A 22,137-nucleotide genomic window follows, 5' to 3' on the forward strand; every position below is an offset into this window, starting at 1 on the left:
ACTCCCATATCCATCCTGTGAGTGGTAGGGGACTCCCATACCCATCCTGTGAGTGGTAGGGGACTCCCATATCCATCCTGTGAGTGGTAGGGGACTCCCATACCCATCCTGTGAGTGGTAGGGGACTCCCATACCCATCCTGTGAGTGGTAGGGGACTCCCATACCCATCCTGTGAGTGGTAGGGGACTCCCATATCCATCCTGTGAGTGGTAGGGGACTCCCATACCCATCCTGTGAGTGGTAGGGGACTCCCATACCCATCCTGTGAGTGGTAGGGGACTCCCATACCCATCCTGTGAGTGGTAGGGGAAAAGGGTTACATGGGAACATAATGGACTCGGGAACCCCAAAATTTATTTACCTAAGCAAGTTATAGTTGTGATTAGCTATTTTACACAGTAGAAACATCACTCTCTCTCTCTAAAAAAAATGTAAATATTTAAATCAAAATTATCTACTGCCAGAAATATTATCCAGTTAATAATAGATAATAATATTTCATTGTGTCAGGGGACAGCCAGTCAGATCTATTAAACATATAGTTGAGTGATTTATTGAACAATCAACCACAAAAAGTTACAGTACAATATTTACGCATTATGCTTGAACCTGCTGCTTGGGTAACAGCTTCTCCCCCCGTACCAACCTACCCTGGCTTTGCGCCCTGGTGAGGCCACTCCAGACCGACAACCAGAGCGCAATTCCATAGGCTCCTGAGGCTGATGGATGCCCACTACTACTATAACTCGTTCTGAATACAAATTCACGCTATAGGTGTTATGTGTGTGTAGGGGGGGGGAGGGAGGAATCCAATCCAGACTGACCTGCCACACAAATTGTTATCGTGTTAGAATTACTTGTGTGACAGTCTCCATGATAACTTGTGTGACAATCTCCATGATAACTTGTGTAGGCTTTGTATTAGTATTATGGTATTCTTCATAACTTTGTGACAAATGTTAAATTTTTTGTAGTGGTATCAGTACGTTGTGGTTATTTTAAGATAATTTGTTGATACCTCGTGGTACTCGGGGATAAGTTGATCCATTCTCTACCTCGAAACATTTAATTAAAACAAAATGAACATTTGTACAAATAAAAGTTAGTTTTACATACCTCTGGCGCCAACTGACAGGATGCATCTTTTATATTGTGTAATAAAAAATATATATCTTCATAAGTAGAAATTAATATTATTACATAAATTGTGTTTGTGAATAAATTAGGTCCCGTATTTTGGTGTCGGTAATTTAGCGATTAAACACAAACAATGATGTCAGTATTTGGGTAATACATCTGGCAGCCGTTTACAACCAGGACGGGAATGGATCACGTTTCGAGTCGTTGCTTCGAACGTGGCAAAACTTGGCTTGCAAAACCGTCATTCACGCTAATAATTTCAGTATTTAACAAATGTAGGAAGCGTGAGTAATACCATTTCAATCACTTGAATTAATCGATATTTGAACTCTTTAAGACTCAAAAAGTCCTACCAAACATGTTGTATCCATTGCAACCCGTCCTCGACTCAAGTCCATTACATCCAGCGGTCAGCCCCACAGACGCATTCATAAATTTTAACTTGCTGTTCATTCAAAACAGGAATTTTCTCAAGTACTGTATAAATTAATATTATAATATATTAGCATATTGTGTATATATCGGCATAGGATAGGTTAGGTTAGGTTAGGTGTTTAGGTTCTGTTGGCGATTATTTGTATTTGTAGTACGTGAGTGAAGCATTTATAGCGTTGTGGTTTGAACAAAATTCGTCAGTGAAACACTTGTTCCGGATATGTTCGAACGTCAGCAGTTGTGAGTCGTGTGTAAACCCTTTTTCATTTATAAACAAGGGGTTTGGAGGGAGGATAGAATCACTTTTGGGTCTTTGTTTGGAGGACAGGCTGAGATCTGAGGCAGAGTTCGAATCCCCGATGATTCGTGTGAATGAAATTTACAGCCCGTCCTCCAAACAAAGATCCAAAAGTGATTCCATGCACCCGCCAAACCCCCTGTTTATGAATGAAAAGCGGTTTACACGCGACTCACAACTGCTGACGTTCGAACATATCCGGAACAAGTGTTTCACTGATGAATTTTGTTCGAATCACAACGCTATAAATGCTTCACCCACGTACTACAAATACAAATAATCACCAACAGAACCTAAACACCTAACCTAACCTATCCTATGCCTATATATACACAATATGCTAATATATTATAATATTAATTTATACTTGAGAAAATTTCCGTTTTGAATACACAGCATGTTAAAACTTATGAATGCGTCTGTGGGGTTGACCGCTGAATGTAATGGACTTGAGTCGAGGACGGGTTGGAAATTTAATACATTGTGAACCCGACGAGGCTTTGTTATGATGATGAGTGAGGTAAATAAGCCAGCCATAATTACTCCAACGTTATCCCCGCTGCCGTACGGTGTCGTACACGCGCCTCGACCCTCGCTGCACTATGGACACTCCTGACACACCAGCAGGGTAGTTTACTCAACTCGTCTTCGTAATAGAACGTCGCATTTTGATGTATACTCTACCGAAGGCCAAAAATTGCCGTACTAGAAAATGGAAGCGGCTCGCGAAATTGACATACTGTTCTGTTTTCTGTTTTGGGTCCTCTGGTAAGTTAGGATATAAGGGCATTTTAGTATGAAAGTTTCTTGACGTTGGGAAACCGTTGGGAAAAAACGAGGACGGGTTGATTTATTATTTGAGTGTTCCAACCATGAAACTGTATTTATTAGGCTCAAATAATGGAAAGTTGCACCAAATTTAGTCTTTGCAGATGTCTAAAAGATACTAATGCGACTGGTTGCCATAATGGCCGTGTTATCTCTGCTTTACAGTTTATCTACTTACATTCCGTGATGTGGTCAGTTCAGTCGATGGATGTACATGCTTCCCGTCCAACTATTCAAGTGCCGCTAGTGGCATTATGTTTAGATTTGTATTAAGTTGGCTATAATAAACCTTCTAGTGTTCAATGATTTATACTGGATAATAATATTCTAAACGTGTCTGTACTCGCCTAGTTGTACTTGCCAGAAATTGAACTTCAGCTTTTGGGCTCTACCTCAAGTCCATAATTAAATTGACTGAGAAGTCCACTACGGGCTCACTTGGAACTCATAGCCCGTGCCGCTTGGAACTTTTTGTTCCAAGTAGCGAATCTTGAACAATACCATGGTGTTCCTGTTTAGGTTCCTAAACGCTTCTGGTTCTGTCGCACACCTGTCTGTACTCATGCCAATCTGTATGTCGTCTGCCTCCTCCTTCACTCCCTGCTTTATTATAGATTCATTATTGTGAGAGAAGTTTCTACATCCACGCATATCATAGTTTATCCGTACCAATTAAGCCTGCTCTTATCTATATCCTTTTATTTACTCTAGTATTTTGTATGTCGTGATCATGTATTCTTTATCTTCCAGTTATGTGAAGTTTATTTCCCTTACTCCTGCCTCATAACTTGGGCTTCTTAACTCTGGGACGAGAATGGTAGCACACCTGTGGATTTTCTCCACCATTAACATGTATTTGACGATATATGAATTTCATGCTGATACTGTATATTTAGGAATAAATCTGATATATCTATATAAGTCTGTATTCACCTAGTTGTGCTTGCGGGGGTTGAGTTCTGCTCTTTCGGCCCGCCTCTAGACTGTCAATCAACTGTTACTATTATTTTGTTTGTGTTTATTTTTTGTTTGCTATATGAGCTTAAAGATCAGATGCTTAGGGCTACCCTCGCCAAACTTTGCCAGTTGAATAGTCAGGGGTATGGGATGGCCATAGGCTGGTCTAAGTCGGTCCTATTAAGAGGGAGATGACCATAATAATGACGCCTCCCCCACATAATTGGTGAAAGGTGACGGTCCCCAAATTTCGTGGTATTTAATTAAATGGAAATGTCTGTCAGAGATTTTGGAGGTCTGAGTTGGGGAGGGGGGGAGTTTGACTGTGGGGAAAGAGGGGGGGGGGAGGTGTTGAGGGGAGAGAGACTATCCCGGACATCAGGTACCCCATTTGGTGTGGTATATACAGACTTGAAGTACAGTATTCCTTATTTACGTTTCTGTAAGTAGTTCTGGTGTATGCAGCGATGTTGACCAGTTGGGAGTTATATCTGTTGTGGGCTGCCTCAACCTGTGAATAGTCAGCAGTTGACCTAGTTGCTAAACACACACACACACACACACACTTGATCAGGATGTGCATATGGCTGACAGCATAACTATACAACTGAACTTTTGTAGGGACGGTGTGTTTTAATTATGAGACGGGTCATTAGATACAGTGTGTATTATATATCCCACTTGAGTTTACTTGTTTAGTATTAAGGTATATTTGGTGGTTGGTCAGTAAGCTATTGTGGTCTTAATAACCCTCCCGCTGTTGACACTAAAGCCCAACACAAATTCAAACTATTCGTGTATGTTTTGTTTTCTCAATTTACCCGAGAGCCACTAACACTAGTGGCCTCTACGAGGACAGGAAGCCAGCGGCTTGTTGAAGGTCCCCCCCCCTTCCCCCCCCCCCCCCATTTGCCGTGATGATATTTTCCAGCTGTACTTTAAAAGTTAAGTTTTCTATAAGTAGACCCAAACAAAGGCATTAAGAACACAGGACTGCGTTACAGGTAATAAATTCTCGTGTGAGCAGAGCTCTAGATGCCAGTTATTATACTGTAAATGCTCTACAGAAAACCTTTAGATAATGTTTGAACATTTGTTTCAGGTGCGGCTGGGAGTGGAGCTGTGGGAAGTGGGCGAGCCTCTTGCTGGTGAGGAAGGTGACCATAGTGGTGTTGAGGGGGTAGGGGGCAGCTTGAACCCCCCGGGACAATCCCAGGGGGGTGCAGGCGTCCCCGGCACTACCCGCAGCAACTCCTCCAGGAGCGACACCTCCTCCTCCGGTGCGTCATCGTCTTGCTGCTCTTCGTCGGGCGCGCCTCGGCGCCCCTGCCTTCACGCGGCGCTCTCTGATCCGGGGTACGAGTCTGCACACCTACCTGACGACGACCGAGAAGATCCTGATCAGCAGCAGCACTGTCACAGTGGAGGGGGAATGTCACTACGTGAGCGCTGTGAGGGGCGTGAAGGCTCGCCTTTGCACCAGGGCCTCACACGCTCTCGATCCTTTGGTGGCCTATTGACCCATCGTCGCTCGGGGTCAGGGGCTGGGTCACCTCAGCAGACTGCAGTTAGAGCAGGATGGGCAGGCCAGGGCGTACTGGGCCAGACAGGATCCTCACCCAGAGACGTGCGCAGAGTACTTGCTTTGCCTCCACACGTCAAGGTCCCCAAGTCTCCGAGGCCAGAGCGCGCCTCTCAGATCAGCAGCAGTGTGGCCCGAGGGCTGAGGGAGTGTGTCGATGCCACCAGACAGGACCTGGAGACCCTACACCAAGCACAGCAAGACTCTCATTTACACCAAGTAAGCTGATGAGCTACATTGTGCATCCTTTCATATTGAATTAATGGTTGTTCAACTTTTTTATAAATATTGTCTCAAAAAGACTTCTTGAACATATGCTCAGATATATATATGTATGGAGATCGAAGATTCTTCAATAGTTGTAATATTAGTTAATTTTGTTTCATGCGAGCACATAGAGCAGAATGATCCCTTCCCACGTGTCAATAGCTCACATCTTTTCACACTCAAAATATAATGATGTACTCGATTTATTTTTTCATAAGTTTATTCTCTAGTTTCATATTTCTTTTTTGCTACTATTACATATTCTCAAATGACTATACACTGGTTTGAATAAATGTAACCAATCTTTAAGAGTAGGTTACCCATATGTCGGGCAGATATGTCTTCAGCACATGTTTGGAAAATTTGTACTATATTATAAGTGTGTGTGTGTCCGTTCGAGGTTAGGCGCTTTGAGTTAACTTCACAAAATACATTATCCCTTTGTGTGTAATTGTACCTCAATAAACTTGTTTAAATTTCACCAAATTCTGCGATCGTCGTCGCCCCTAAATCAACACAACACATAGTTGGGGCCGATCGACACCCTTGGCCCTCTATGAATAAAATGCAAAATAATAACTTTCCCATCTTGCTAAATCCAAGACTCCATTCTCGCTAAGATTACCCCTGCATATTATTTTATGTGATTAAATGTTAGTTTAATTACTGACGAAGACTTTGTGTAGTAAAGATGGTTACAGTGATGAAGAGGAAGGTGGCAAAGAGTAGGTAAGATATGATGACCAAACCACACGTCAGAAGATGGAGAAACGACAACGTTTCATTATCAAATTGTGTTGATTTGGTCATCATACCGTTATCAACTCGCACAAGACTTGATAATGATCCATGACAGATCGAATCGTCGTTGCTTTTCCATCTTCTAATGTGTGGTTTGGTCATCATTATCTTCAGCCACATTGTGACTTATCGTCTGCAGTAAGGAAGATGGTGGATAGGGATGGTAGGAAAGTCAGTGAAGGGTAAGGAAGACAGTGAGGGGAAAGGGAAGGAGTAAAAGGGCAGGGATGATTAAGGAATGTGCTGAACAGTAGGAAGTTTCTACTACAAACATAGCCACGCTAACCAGCCACAAGGTTTTATACTTGAATCTATCCCGTTTCCGATATACCAGTACATAAACAGTCTTCCAGATGGTATAGTCCTTACAATGTTTTGCTGCCTATGCTAAATTATGAGAAGCATTAAGATGACAGCATGAGGCTTCAAGATGACATGACAAACTGAAGGAATGGTTCAATAAATGGTTTAGTTTAACCCAAGCAAATGTAAAATAATGAAGATAGGCGTAGGGAGCAGGAGACCCGATACAAATTACCATTTGGAATATGAAATTCTTAAAGAATAGGAGTGAGAAAGACCTGGGGATTGATATCATGCCAGACCTGACCCCTAAAGCTCATATAAAGAGGATATCAGCGACATATGCCAGGTTGACCAACATAAGAACAGCCTTTAGAAACCTGTGTAAGGAATCATTCGGAAGGTTGTATACCACATATCAGACCAATCCTGGAGTATGCAGCTCCAGCATGGAATCCGTATCTAGGCAAGCACGACTAAATTGAAGAAGGTTCAAGGTATGCCACCAGACTAGTACCCGAGCTGAAGGGTATGAGCTACAGGGAGACACTATGAGAACTAAACCTCATGCTGCTGGAAGACATGAAAACTAAATGATCATGATAGGGGAGATATGATCACCACATAAGATTCTCAGAGGAATTGATAGGGTAGATAAAGACTGTTTAACACACTGGGTACATACACACAAGGGGACACAGGTGAAACAGAGTACCCAAATAAGCCACAGGGACATTAGAAAACTTTTCGGTGTCAGAGTAGTTAATAGATGGAATGCACTAGGAAGTAATATGGTGGAGGCAGACTCCATACATGGTTTCAAATGTACTGTATGATGGAGCCCAATAGGCTTGGGAATCTGTACACAGGTTGATAGTTGAGAGACGTGGACCAAAGAGTCAAAGCTCGACCCCCGCAAGCACAATTAGGTGAGTATAGGTGATTGCAATGGTTTTACAGTGCTAACCAACATACATACATACATACATTCTCATCTGTCTTACATTAGGCAAGGTTAGAGATCTGTTCTCTTATGAAAAGTGGAGAAGGAATGTATTGATGATTGAGGATGTGGATAGGGTCTTGATAGTATCAAAGTAGTGTAGATGCAGATGGTTGCAGTGTTGAAAGTTACATGTAGTTTCAGATAGTTACAGTAAAGATGGTTGTGTGCAGATAAGACGGTGAGAAAATAGTGTGTAGTAAAGATGGTTATAGTGATATTGTGTGTGTGTGTGTGTGTGTGTGTGTGTGTAGCAGAATATAGTGATGGAGGTTATATAGTAAAAAAAAAAAAAAATAGTGAATAAGATAATGTGGAGTGAAGATGTGACCTCCATCATCGGAACAACAGTGGCGTACCCCTTCTAGCAGCACTATATATAGGTGGAGGCATGTCCTGTTCGGTAGTCAGTATACTGTATTTGGTGGAGGATAAATATTGCATGTGGTACTGTATTTTTTTGTTTTTAGATCATTTTTATTTTTGCAATATTACTCGTGATTTTAGACTTTCTAGTACAGTATTGACAGATTGCTCAGAATGTTTTCTGTAATTTAATGAAAGCTTTATATTTGCAAATTTACTTAGGAGACTGAGAAATAAATTTTGACATGATGATGCATTTATGTGCATTGACTCTTAATACAATCCGACCCTATGTGTTCCTTCACATATTCTGTCTTTTCTTAACACCTGTACCTGGCACCATTAACGACTTTGCTAGATCTTTTGACTATTGGGAAATCTTGATGAAGAGTAAAGGTAAATGGCAGCACTAATGGTAAATTGATACATACTGGTAATTGCCAAATTACTTTTTTATAAAATGAACTAATCATCATAGAGTAACAATTGTGTATGTTGTTTTAAATTTTTTTTTTATATATAAATATGAAAAATTGATAAAATCTGGAACAAATGATATTGCTGTTGTAATCTGACAATAGATCAACAACATATGGTTTTCCTGAATTGATGGTGTTCTAAAGTCTGTTTTTTTGGAGGGTTACTAGATGTGGTTCGATGTTGCTAGTTACATGGATAGCTCCTCCCAATTCATTCCATGCCTGGCCCTTGAGTCATTTTAAGCCTACTGGGAATTGGAGTCCAAAATGTGGCCTCCCTCTATTAGAGATGTAGGGAGCAGGGTGTAATTGATCATCCTAATTAAGAAAAAGCCACCAGAAAGGTGGGGTGAACCAAAACTGGCAATGAGCGAGGGTAAATCAAACGGAAAATGAGACCCTGAATTGAATAAAGCACCCATCCGTGAAGCGGTTCAATTGCTAATTACACCCATGCACTGCCGGGTGGCTGCATACTTAACCTGTCAATTCCTTGACTAGACAGCCCTTGGTCATTTTGCTCAAGTATATATACATTTTTTCCAAGTCCTTTTATATATTATTTGATACCCCCTTCTCGTCTCTCTTTGCAGAGAGTACATTTTGAGAACTTTGAGACAGTCCCAAAGCTCTCAAAATTTATTAATTTTATTATTTAGTTTGACACAAGTCATAACCCTTCTTCAAGCAAGTAAACTTCACACCCCCCTTCCTCCCTCCCCTCTTTATTACTGGACCATAAAACAATAATGGAATGGAAATGACATTTTTGGAAAAGCCATCATCGATTGATGGCCTGATAAATGACATTATACCAGTTTTTATCATGCCAAGACAAAATCTTCAATTGTGATAAGAATAATTTGCCATTTGTTGCTGTCTTTATCTATAATTGAATCTCTACTATCACCATTTATCATTTAATTCCTGCACATATTTTCATTGAATATTATGGCAATCTTTGAAGAAAAAAGAAAGTGTACTTTTATTAATACAAAATGGGCTTTAGTTTTAAAAAGTTGACATTAATCATGACTCCAAAATTAAGATTAAAACATGGATATTTACAGTTTATTGAAAAATATCATAATCAATTTCCTCAAGTGATGATTAAAATATAGTACAATATTGTACTTTTTTCTTTTTTCTTTAAGATGTATCCACTGACATAAAATTGTAATTGACATGGTAGGCTAACATAAAACTATTTTTTCTTCTTGGCAGTCACAAGGTCGTTTGTATGAGGTTGAAAAGGTAAGACTCGAGACTGCATGGAAAAATATGTACTATGTCAAACTGTTTAGTGAATGGACTTTTTAAATACTAGCCATGTATGTATTCTGAGACAGCATTCGGAACTCCTTTTAAAGTATGTACGCTTTAGCTATGTGACGGGAATATGTTCTGGGAAGGCCTCGGCATAAGCAAATTGATACAAAATGAGCTTAATTAATTAAACCAGCTGGTGTTTGTAGTCATATACAGTACTGAATATGGAAAAAAATAGGGATACATTTTGAGAACTTGAAATGAGTTAAACTTTTTTTTTCTTTCAACTCGATAAAAACACCTGTCCAAGCATTATTGCTCAGTACTGCCACATTCTAGCTACATATAGTGTATACATAAATGATTATTCATACTTTCAACTTGATGTAATAGAACAGAGTAATTGTCACGTCCCAGGCCAAAAAATATACTGTATAAAGTAGACAAGTAGACTTGTCAGTGATACAAATGTGAGTTAACATTACTTCTGACCACCTCATGAGGGGATCATCTTGGGCCACAACATGCACTAAATAAACATTACATAGGGCTTGGTAAATTTAGTGTTAATTGACTACTTCACGTAAAGGAAATTTAAAATCTCCAAAAGCAACTGTATAGCAAGCTTTTCACTGCATAGTTAAGCATAGACTGAATTTTCATTTACCTGCTCCCAAATATGGATTCGGTTTGTGCCTAAATCCCGGGTACATATAAATATATCCGTTTTGTGTATTTAGTTTAAAATATGAAAATGCTGTAAAAAATGCTCTCACACTACAAACAATGGCTGTGTTTTTACGGACACTAACATGCTTCATCCTGTGAGACTAATACTTGCATAGTATACCAGGTATACAGGTATATTATCTGTTTTGAACACTAGAAATACAGAAGTGTTTTACTGGTAACTTACCAGACAATTTCTCATTCCATTGGAGAAAAAAGTCAATTGCACATAACTTCTATTTATTCTCCTCTCTACTGTACTTGACAATGTTGTAGAAATGCCTGTAGTTTTGTAATGAAATTATTTTCCTTTGAATTGTTAATTTAAATTTATAACCATTTTTGACATTTCCAATTCTGTAATACAGTATCAGTTTATGGTGAAGAATTTTGACCACTATTGGAGCATGAACTCTTTACTTGTCTTATCCATGTTTGCAATAGATTTACAGTACTACCTGTAATATATAGGTACAGTACTAAATTTGAGCATGTAGTATATCTTGCACTGAACTAGAATAATGGCATGACCGTAAATATGCATGTGACAGGACATTCCAATACAATCCAGCATAGTAACTGTTCCTATTTTCAGAATTTATTTAAAGATGTTTGGTACAGTAACAATTTAGATACTATACTGCATTTAGTTTGTAATGCTTGTTTGAGATGAAATACAGATGTTATCTGTTTTATTACAAGGAATATTATCATTAATATTTTGTATCGGAAATATCGTGCATATACTTCAGACTATTCTAGTTTGAATAAAGACAAAAAATACATCAATATTTTGCTTTAGGAAAATATTTTGTTGAGAAGTAATGAAATAGTTTTCTAGTGAACATATTGTAAATTATATTTGGCAGAACAATTGTGTTGAGTAGATTCCTATAAAAATATAAGTTGTATGGTGTTGAGCACTTATATGGATTTAACTTATCTGTGGGCTAATCATATGTATTTTCACTATTAGTGATTTAATTCATGCTTCCTATGGCTTTCCAGCAAATTAAAGCAGCTGAGCGATATCTCAAAAGGATTGAGTACCATCTGAGTAAACTGGAGGACTTACAGGATCAGTATACTCTTCATCAGAAGCTGAGAGATGGGGTATGTATCATTATTATTACTGTATTCATTTTAAGGTTTATTTTGAACACCTTTTATTATGTATTATCATAGTAATGTTATGTGGGCTGTTTGAAATTAATAAAGTTATGTACCTGTACAATATTATTGTATAATACTGTACTGTTGAAAATGAGATTTAATTAAATTCTAGTGCAGAGTGAGACATTTAAGTATGTCCTTTCACCTAATACTGCTGATCAGTTACATACTGTAGCATTAAATGGGCACCTAGGAGTTATTTGATTGTTGGGCATTTAATCCTGGCAAGAGTGAGTCATTGGCTTCAGGGACTTGATAAATTTGACAGACTTCCCATCCCTGTCAATGGGAATCATCCCTTTAATATCTAATATCTCTGTGGCTTCTTTGGGCACTTAATTTCCACCTGTGTCCCCTTGTTTGTGTAACTGCACTTTTAAGAAATGTCCTTGTCTGCCCTGTCCATTCTCCTGAGAATCTTATATGGTATATCTTCCCTGACTTCCATCTTCTCGCGACTTGAGTCATTCTCATAGCACGTTCTTCTCTAATCTGGGACTAGTCTGGATGCCTATGTCTGAAATTCCTCCAGCTCTGTTTTGTGAAAGGCATAATGAGAAATCCACTTTGGTGCTGCAAACTTTTTCAGAGCAGGTCTGACATACTCTACGTGGTATAAAAGGTCTCAAATACTAAAAATTTCAGGTTACTAAAGGCATTTATTATGTTTGCCAACCTAACATACAGTTACCGATGTCCGCTTTATAACTGCCATTCTCGAAGACAGGAAGCCTGTACGGTACGTAGGCTTATCAAGGTCCCCCTAGGTCAACTATTGACTCTACCCAAGATGCAACCCCACAACATTGCCTAAGTCCCAGGTACCTATTTACTGCTATGTGAACGGCAGTATCAGGTGAAAGGAAAGTGCCTGATCACTTTCAGGCACCTTGTCCCATCTTTGGATTGAACCTGGGTCCCTCGTTTAGGTGCCGAGGACATATACTGTACTATTGTGCTATGTGACGCGTTAATTAATGTCGGCTTTAGGAGACAGGTTTCATATGGCATCAACCACTGAATCTCTTTCCTGCCTGTTTCTCCCATTCTTATGTGCTATAAAGTCTCTTCTTTCTAAATGTTTTACTAGCTTCTTTTTTATGGTCTTCTCTATCACCTAGAATGGTATGCAAGTAAGAAATCTATGCCTGCTCTCTTAATATCTTGTGAGAATCTATCGGTCCCACAGCTTTGGATATATCCATCTCCAGCAGATGCCTCCCTACTTCACCTCTATCCTCCAAAACCACTTGGTTTGATACTGTCCCCCTTAAGTTAGATATTTTTCATTGTTCTATTATGAAAACCTCCTGGAATCTCTTAAGGTCTTCACTCACACGTCCCTGTCATTCATAGTTAATGTGTGTACTTCAGTGTGAAGAAATGTATTAAATATTTTCTAGAATAAATGACTTCTCCAAATTGTAGTATGATACAATGTTTTGCTTTGTAGGTCCGAACCATGGCCTATGCTTACGCTCTTTCACCAGGCAAAGAAAAGGCCTCTGCCCTAAGTAATGTAAGGTCAGGCTACAGGGAGTGTACAGAAACTCTTTGTGCTTTGGAAGTGCAAATTGAGCAGCTCATTGGTACTTTGACATTGGAAATGAAAGGTAAGAATCATGGATATTTATTCTAATAATTGCATGAAACCTTGTGAGTTTTCTTAACTTTTCCAAAGAATTTTCTTATTTTATATTTTAACTATTTAAAGGGGGAAAATTTTTAGTAAACATTAGGAAGTGCAGTACTGTGTAGAATTTGTTTGAAAACAAAAATAATTTTGTTAAAATATTTATTTCAGGAATTTCATTTAGATTCATTTAAACACGTGTTAAAATTCCTGTAAATTGAGATAGATTGAGAAATTTTCCCTGGGAAACATTTATGAATTAGATATATTAAACATGATGAGATATACGAGATGTACAAATGTAGTTTACCCTATGTTTGAGAAATTGCAAATAAGATTATTTACAAAGGCAATTTAATATTTTTGGGTATACAAAAAGTTTTTCTTGTAGGCATACAAGGATTTGCCCGGTTGTGTCCTGGGGATGTGTTTGAGGTGACTCTCAAACATGGTACCCAGAAGTGGAAGTCTCGAGGCAGAGTCTGCAAGGATAATACTCAGAATTGGGACAACCAAAGAACTGTTATTAAAGGCCTCATTGGTGAAATGGTATGTTGCTTCTGTGATCCCACTCGTTTATCATTTAAACAATATTTGTTCATAAATAAAACCTTAGTAAGATTGTAAGGTGTAAATGGCTTTTACATTGTGAATGATGGGTGTGCATGTAGTTAGTTATATTCTGTTAATTACTCTGAAGAGTTCTTATGTGCAACAGCATTTGTGAGAGCATGTAGAAAATTTGAGAGCAATACAGCAGATCTAAAGTTGTGCCTCTAACTCCTAAATGTCTCTGGAGACAGTAGCTATGTTATGAAAAATTATTTCAGCTTTGTGGAGGTAACATATCACTTGCTTCTGTCTCTCCTCACAACCTCAATGTCTCTTTAAACAGGTCAGTCGTGGATTATTCAATGTTACAGTACTGGTGATTTTTAATTATGTGATGAAAATAGGGTCTCCCTGAATGAACATGTGGAAATAACTTGTGTAATTCTTTCTCTAAATGAAGTGGATTTTTGAATATCTTTGTTCTCTAAATGAAGTGGATTTTTTAATACATTTAGTCACTCGATACAGTATAAGCAAGCATTCTATGTAAAATGGAGTGACCTAAAATATGGACCTGTCATCCAAGTGAAATAGAGAATCGTGCAACATTAAAGTTGTTCCAGAATAATGTTAAGAAGTACTGTGCTCTAGGTAATTGTTGCATTATAGTTTGTTCTTGTGGTCCAGGTGAGCAGTTTCTTTGTAGTCGTTCCTTCTTTTCTAGCGAGATATTAGCTGGCTGGGTTCAGGAGCGACTCTTTGGTTGTTGCCTCTTGGCCACCCGTGGTCAAACAAACTCGCTTGCTTTGTTCAATTGCAAATGTTTCTTTTCTTTTAACATTCCTAGAATGTTTGTGTGGCTTTGGGTCCTGTTACTGTTCCCTTTTACCTGAATTTACCTTTTCAATGGTTCCTGACTACTGCTCTCCTTTGATGTTCTCCATGGTGAGATAGCTCAAGAACTAAGAGGGAGCAAGAGAAATTGCCGAAATAAAGATTGCAGAGGACATATACGGCACACATAAACACGATAGAGCAAGTAAGTTGTTGGGACCATCTCGGCTCTCAAAATGGGTGGCTCTCCACTCTTTGGAAAAAAGAGATGGAGAGGTATTGCATAATATATACATGGAAAATACTGGAAGGCCATGTCCCAAATTTGCACAGCAAAATAACCACATACTAGAGCAAACAACATGGCAAGAATTGCAGATTAGAAACAGTGAAGACTAGAGAAGTCATAGGCACAATCAAAGAACACTGTAACATCATCAGAGGTCCATGCCTGTTCAGTATCTTCCCAGCAAGTACGAAAGTAGATTTCTTCAAGAAAAAAATAGTTTCCTAAAAGAATGGCAGGACCAGCCGTGTTGTAGTGAATACTGTACATAGTACAGTATCATTCATATCCTGCAGACTCTGCATATCATAGGCCTGCATAGGCCATATCATATGCATATCCTGCATATCATAGGCCTGCAGACTGCTCCAAGCAAGTCTGTTGGATCAAGCTATCACAAGTTCTTACTGTTAAAGGTAAGATCTAGGAAAGGAGACCTCCCTGAAAACCAGCATTTAATGAAACTCCTCTTTCTGGTGGGGGTCCCTCAGTGGCTTTCTGTTCTGACCATTTCCTTATTAAGGACTTTGTGTTTTGGATGCCTGTTTCAAGATTTAGATTACTTAGAATATGTTATCAATTCAAAATTGGATTTTTTCAGTTATACATTGTTTTAATTAAAATTTTATGCACTTAAAATATAGTTTTAACAGCATAACTGGAAAGAACAGTGATTTATGTTACTAAGTATGTGGATTACTAAAAATGGCAATTTAAATAATCTAGTATTTTGGTTGCTTTTGATCTATGGGGATAAGTGGAGAAATCCAAGCGCGATAGCTTCAGGGAGCCACCCTGGCTCTGCTAGAAATGTGTGATTATTCAATGTTGGGTTTTTCAACTTTAATAATATTATTATTATTATTAAGTTGAAAAACCCAACATTGAAGGTAATCAAACACACTTCTGGTAGATCCAGGGTGGCTCCCTGAAGCTATTGTGCCGAGTTCTTCCACTACCACTACCTGCGAGCAACCGGTCTGTCTTGCTGGATACCTTGTTGCTTGACCATTTCTTTGGTCAACTGTTCCAAGGCTCTCAATTCTTGGGTCATCCATGGTGTTATTAGGACAAGCTAGCATGCGGTCTACCCTCAGGCCTACGATGTTTGCAAACATGCAGCTTTGGCTGTTTCTTCAACGTGTCCTGGGCTAATATTTGGATTTGAGTTTTGGCATTCTAGCAGGGTTCTGGTGGCCTGGTATTTCACCCTTGTTCCTGGTCCCATTTGGGCATGTATTGCTTTAGTCTCTCTCCCAGCCTGGGTTGGTTTCTTTGTCCTATTGCCTGCCACCTCTTCTCCTCCCTGGTCAGTCCCATTTGTGTTCTGTGGTTGGTTACCTACAGGGAGCCACCGAGGGGGAGCACACCCTCCAGGAATTCGGCATTGAATGTAATGAAGCGACTCTGAAGGAGCCTTTGTACAGCCTTGATTCCCCACCCCCCATCTCTCAAAGTTCATCATTGGGTTATTCATTGGCTCCAGAACTGAGATGGGGAGCTGGCTGAGGGTGGCAGCTAGGCTGCCTGGTTTTGGTTATCACTACTGAAGAGTTTCAAGTTAGTGATTTCTTTGTTCTGTTTGAATCGTTTGCAGAGTTGTTTGGCAATTTTGAGGCTTCGTTTTCTGTGAACTCGCCAGTTATCTATAAAGCTTCACTGACTTTCTGAAGTCATTTTTTTAGTGGTGTGGCAGATTGTCACATGCTACCTATGCCTCTGTGAGGGGGGGGGGGGGGGCAGGTTCTGATTGTGGTCCCTGGTAGGCCAAACAGGAACTTCCACGTCTGATGTGACCTTTTACTACGGAGCAATCTCGGCAAGATAGCTTCAGGGAGCCACCAGGGGGGGCTCTTCCAAAAAAGCAGCAATCCCTTCATTAGGGATTTTGCTAAACAAATACAATAGGTATTGCATTATGATCCTTTGTACGTATTCACCACTGAAGCATAACCACCTGTATGCCTTTACAAATAAAGATGATTGAATGATTGATTAGGTGCATTGCTATAGTGCTATAATAGTGTAACATAAATTGTATGTTTCTGTATGATATTTTCAGTACTTTTCAGTACAGAGATCTTTTCAATATTTAATAACCTCACATGTTATTTCAGTTACTAATTAAAGCCGTGGAAGTACGTGTCCTGGGCAAGACTGTGGTTATTGGTAACAAAGTGTGTGAAACTAAGGATCTTTTCTCACCACATCCTCAACTCATGACTGTCAACCTTAATCCTTCTGGGTCCCTTAAGCTCAATATTGTTATAACATGGAAGTAAGTGAATATATAAATCTTTGACTTCATTTTATACATTTGCCAACCTTGTAAGGGTAAGTATAATTTTTTTTTAATGTAAAAGTACAATTCTGCAAATTTTGTTTAGTATATACATTATAGTTAATATGGAAGGGAGTACAGGAAGAAGTTAGCCTCTTATAACTGGAAGTAGCCTTAGCCTCGGAGAAAACCATGCATAACGGATTAAGAGGGAATATTTAGGTCCCCCTCCAATACAGTTTGTGTGCTTTTCTCTTGCCACCTACTTCATTTTGTTTTGTTGTGCCTTATTAGATATTTAAAGGTTACAAGATGTACATTGGTTGATACAATGAGTGCTTAAAGGTAATGGATCTCTTGAGGGTTATCCACTTCCGGATAGGAACCGAGGACGCAGCAGGCGTTTTCCCTCTGGATCGCTACACTGAGGTGCTGGAACAAGAAACTGGCAGCCCTTGGGTCTCTGACGTCAATGAGCCTGGAACCCAGTTCCTCGAGAAATCACAAGGCACTTATAAAAATATACAGTACTACTGTATAAAATATTTGACTGTCACCTTAAAGTTCAACTCCTTTGAGTTGGATGGGGAATGCTCGGCTACTTCATCAATTTTGGGCTAGAAATTGAGTTTCTTAATAAGTGCTGGAATTGCTTCCCTTGATCACTTCATAGTTTATAATTTGGAAATACCAAGTTGATCTTCAATAAGAAAAGATTATGAACAGTTGCCATTTTATGCATTTTAGACCTGTAACACTGATTTTTTTTTCTATGAAGGTGGTCATTTGATTTATTTTGTGCTAGTGATGCAAAGTTTCCCTTTCATGAAAGGGTGTCTCCTGGCCACTTCGTACATTTGGTGCTGTAGAGACTTAATTAACCCCTCGTATAAGGTGGATGGGGTGCACCCATTCACTTGTGAAGGATTTAATGATGCTGAGCTAGTTGGCTGAAGTATAAAAAATGGAAAGATGAAAGTGGATTTTATTTATAGATGTTCTACCAGTAATTGCTTTATCTACAGGGCTAGTGTTAACCTCCTTGCTAACCTTGCTCAACCTTTGCCTCTTTGATCCCTTAATCTGGCCCTATATGTCAGCACTTGGCCTATGTATCACTTAGATGACAAAGCCTTTACAGGGTAAAATCATCAACAATTAAATTCTAATCTCATCTATTAGTTTCTGTACATCTTTATCACTTTGTGCTCTCAACAACCAATCAGTAGGTTTACTGCTTTATAAGAACATCTTAATTTTTATGATATTTTGGGCTTCTTGATTAACGTAACCTATCTTACAAAAAAGGTTGCTAGCACAATAGCTCAAGATGTAATAAAAAGATACTGGTAATAAATTTATCCCTTTGTATCACTGAAAATTTAATTACAGTATTGATATTTAGCGATAAATATCACACTGTTTATGTGAATAAAGTCAAACTGTAGATTTCTCACAGTGGTAGACGGTTGGAACAAGTTTGGCGAGAAGGTACTGGCCAAAACAGTCAGTAATTACAAAGCGTTATATGACAGTGCTGGGAAGACGGGACACCATGAGCGTAGCTCTCGTCCTGTAATCCATCATTTAGGTAATTATTAATGATTACAGATATATTAATATTTATTGAATCGCAAATAATACATATTTTTTTTTATTGTACTAACAGCCCTCTTGATGGTGTTATTGAGGATAGTTTGGTGAGAACAGCAAGCATGTCTGCCACATCACCAGGCAACAAAAGGAGAACACCTGTTCTTCATAATCTCAGCTCATCTCCACCCCACACTGTTGGTAGTGTAAGTATGTTTTAAGATATTTATAACTAATACAGTAATTATAAATAATATATACCCAGAAGAGTATCAAAATCTTTACATATATTTTAAAAGTTGTGTGCTTTATACAGGTATATGATACTTAGTAATTAAACTCATAGAAGAATAAAAGGCAGTGCTAGTGGAATGAGCAAGTAGTAAAAACAGTTTAAAGCAAAAATAAAGTGAATTCTATGGCTGGAAACTGCATGTCTATGCATTTTAAAATGGATTCTATAGCTGGAAGAGACAAGTGAATGCTTTTGTAGATGTGATGGTGTGCCATGTAGATTTGCTGGAGTGTGATGGTGCTGCCATGGATGTATTGCTGGTGTGTGTGTGATGGTGCTGCCATGGATGTACTGCTGGAGTGAGATGGTGCTGCCATGGATGTATTGCTGGAGTGAGATGGTGCTATCATTGCAGTATTGTGACTGTGCTGCAGTGCTGTGGATGTATTGTGACTGTGCTGCAGTGCTGTGGATGTATTGTGACTGTGCTGCAGTGCTGTGGATGTATTGTGACTGTGCTGCAGTGCTGTGGATGTATTGTGACTGTGCTGCAGTGCTGTGGATGTATTGTGACTGTGCTGCAGTGCTGTGGATGTATTTTGACAAGGTGGACAGGACTGGATTACGGGTCTACTGAGCCTAGTGGTCCTAGAGTCTCGGCACCCACAGTTGCCTCCTCAATGGGGCCCAGATGCTCATTCTGTGATGCCATATGTAATGTGGAGGATTTGGGAAATGAAAGGACTATTTGTTTTGTTATCTTAAATCTGTTTTACCTATTTGATCTTGTATTTCTTCTGGGCTGATGCCTCTTCACCCCTCAAAAGTGAGACATGCGGTAGAGATGATGATGATTACTAAACCCAAACCTATTTAAGGCCCATTCTGTGGATTACAACTAAAATGAGTACTAGCTTGCTAATGACACTCTAATTTTAATTACCTTTGGTACTGTACAGGTTCCCTCTGGCAAGGACAACAGCCTGTCCCCGGAGTGTGATCACGACAGCAGTTTTGGTAGTATGTCTGCTCGTAGCTCGACAGCTGATAGTGCAAGTCCTCTGTCAGAGTATCGTGGATTACTATCATCACATGCGGCTCTCTCCACCAGAACAGACAGTAACAGTCCTGTTTCTGACTATCAAGGACTTTCAAGGAGAACAGATAGTCAGGTATTTATATTTGTCAGCATTAGTCAGTCAATTTATTTGATAAATTTGTACAAAAAAAGTTGCATAGCACAATAACGGTTAAAGATTTTTCTTTCAAATATGGAATGTATTTGTTTTATAATCGAATCGTTAATGAGAGTAATTTTCATAATTGTAACTACACTACAGTACTTTTTAAAGACGTTAATAGTTTAAGCTACAATTTTTTTCTATTTCTTAATATTTGCAAAGAGAAATTAATTTGAGATGCTGATCATAATCTCAGAATTGTAGGATGGCTACAAAATTGTGGGTTTCTTAGTGCTATATAACAAACCATATAGTATTAGTTTCAGCAATATACTTTCAACACTAATACTAAATAAAATATTCAGATGCCAATTACAGGAGTCAGATCACAATGTATTAGTTTGTAATTAACGTTCTTAGTGTTTCCCACTTGGTTCTAACAAACCTCTTATACGGTTCACTTTGTGCTCTGGTTGGTAGTAATCACAACCACCACCACCACTACTATTACTACCACCACAACCACTGTCACACCTGAAACCATTAACACAACCACTGCAGCAACTCCCACAACTATTACAACCATCACTGCAATCTTCACAACTACCACACTGACAACTACCAGAACTGCACCCACCACAATAACCAATAAACGAGGGGACCTTAGACAAGCAGCCGGCTTCCTGTCCTCATCATGGCCACTAGTGTGTTAGTGGCCCTCGGGTAAATTCTGGTAAAACTTGCACTCTGTTCATCATACCAGCCTGTGGTCATTATGTCAACCTGTGCATATTACACAAACCTGTTAGTCTAATCAGTATATCAGCCTGTACATATCACAACACATGCTGGCCTGAGATTACATTTTGTGACTGCTCTTATGTGTGCTAAATACAATCTAATTTTATGAGTTATTCCACTTGGATACTCCTTGAGGCAAGGTTCATTCTGATCCTATTGGCTAAGATCATGACAGTCAGGGTAGGGGTAACATTCTTCACTTCCTACTGCAGGATCTATGCCTCACCACGAATGATTGAAAATTCTCTTCAGTATTGTATGATGTTCTACTTGACTGTACACAATCTGTGTTTAGGACAGAGTGGAATCTTTCTTTTGGGAGAAGCCAAATGTGATGGCTTCAAAACTTGTAAAATGTGTAATACAGTATAAAAAATGAATTTCAATACTGTTTAATGTTAAAAAAATTTCCTTATTCTGTGGTAATAATTATCTTTTATAAGTTTATCACTGTACTATTTTCAGGATTCTATATTATTTGATGGACGAGATTCTGCCAGTCCACAGTGTGATAACACTGGAAATTTTACACTGGTGCGTAAGAAGGAGAGTCGAGTGGAGCAGTGGGCCAGATACTCTCAAGTAAGTGTTGTAAACTCTTGTTCATTTCATGTGTTTCATCATGTTCTCTTAGCTGTAGGTTTATGCCTGAACAAGATTTTTTGCATCCATCAACATTTTACCTTTCACCCTCCCTCCCCATCCATTGTTACACAAATTTCAAAATTTGTTTGTATAATTACTCTTAAGAGTGATTAAAATTGCTGTACAGGCGAGATAATATAATCAACATAATAATATCCACTTGTTAAATACAGGAGGGACTGGTTCCAAATCTGCACACGGAAATAGAGTAACTCCTTGTAAGAATAAGACATTGCACAAAGTGCAAAATAGCCCCATTGAAAAGTAGAGGTACAACAGATATGCTAAGGAACCATTTTTGTCAATATTAAGGTCCAAAGACTTTTCAACACTATCAATACACAAGGGACATAACTAGCCGACTACTTAGGGGGTTAAAAGGGATCTTGATGAAGACCTCCCAAAGGATACTTGATCAACTTCATATGTCAAAACTGTGACCAGTGGCATCTAACAGCCTGGTTA

General features: G+C 38.9%; 1 protein-coding gene across 16 annotated transcripts in view; it reads left to right on the forward strand.

Annotated features, from left to right (window-relative positions):
- LOC123745872 (rho family-interacting cell polarization regulator 2) overlaps positions 1 to 22,137 on the forward strand; it is a 287,993-nt gene that overhangs the window by 228,562 nt on the left and 37,294 nt on the right. For 12 of the 16 annotated variants that reach the window (XM_069317523.1, XM_069317522.1, XM_069317524.1 and 9 more), the window contains exons 2-10: positions 4,762 to 5,460; positions 9,685 to 9,714; positions 11,467 to 11,571; positions 13,085 to 13,244; positions 13,656 to 13,813; positions 17,054 to 17,214; positions 18,887 to 19,016; positions 20,005 to 20,217; positions 21,493 to 21,609. In XM_069317523.1, the coding sequence (XP_069173624.1) occupies positions 4,762 to 5,460; positions 9,685 to 9,714; positions 11,467 to 11,571; positions 13,085 to 13,244; positions 13,656 to 13,813; positions 17,054 to 17,214; positions 18,887 to 19,016; positions 20,005 to 20,217; positions 21,493 to 21,609 (1,773 nt within the window). The remainder of the gene's footprint in view (positions 1 to 4,761; positions 5,461 to 9,684; positions 9,715 to 11,466; positions 11,572 to 13,084; positions 13,245 to 13,655; positions 13,814 to 17,053; positions 17,215 to 18,886; positions 19,017 to 20,004; positions 20,218 to 21,492; positions 21,610 to 22,137) is intronic. The other 4 variants (XM_069317530.1, XM_069317532.1, XM_045726968.2 and 1 more) reach the window with 1 other exon arrangement.

The sequence above is a fragment of the Procambarus clarkii genome, chromosome 88, assembly GCF_040958095.1.
Source record: "Procambarus clarkii isolate CNS0578487 chromosome 88, FALCON_Pclarkii_2.0, whole genome shotgun sequence".
Classification (NCBI taxonomy): domain Eukaryota; kingdom Metazoa; phylum Arthropoda; class Malacostraca; order Decapoda; family Cambaridae; genus Procambarus; species Procambarus clarkii.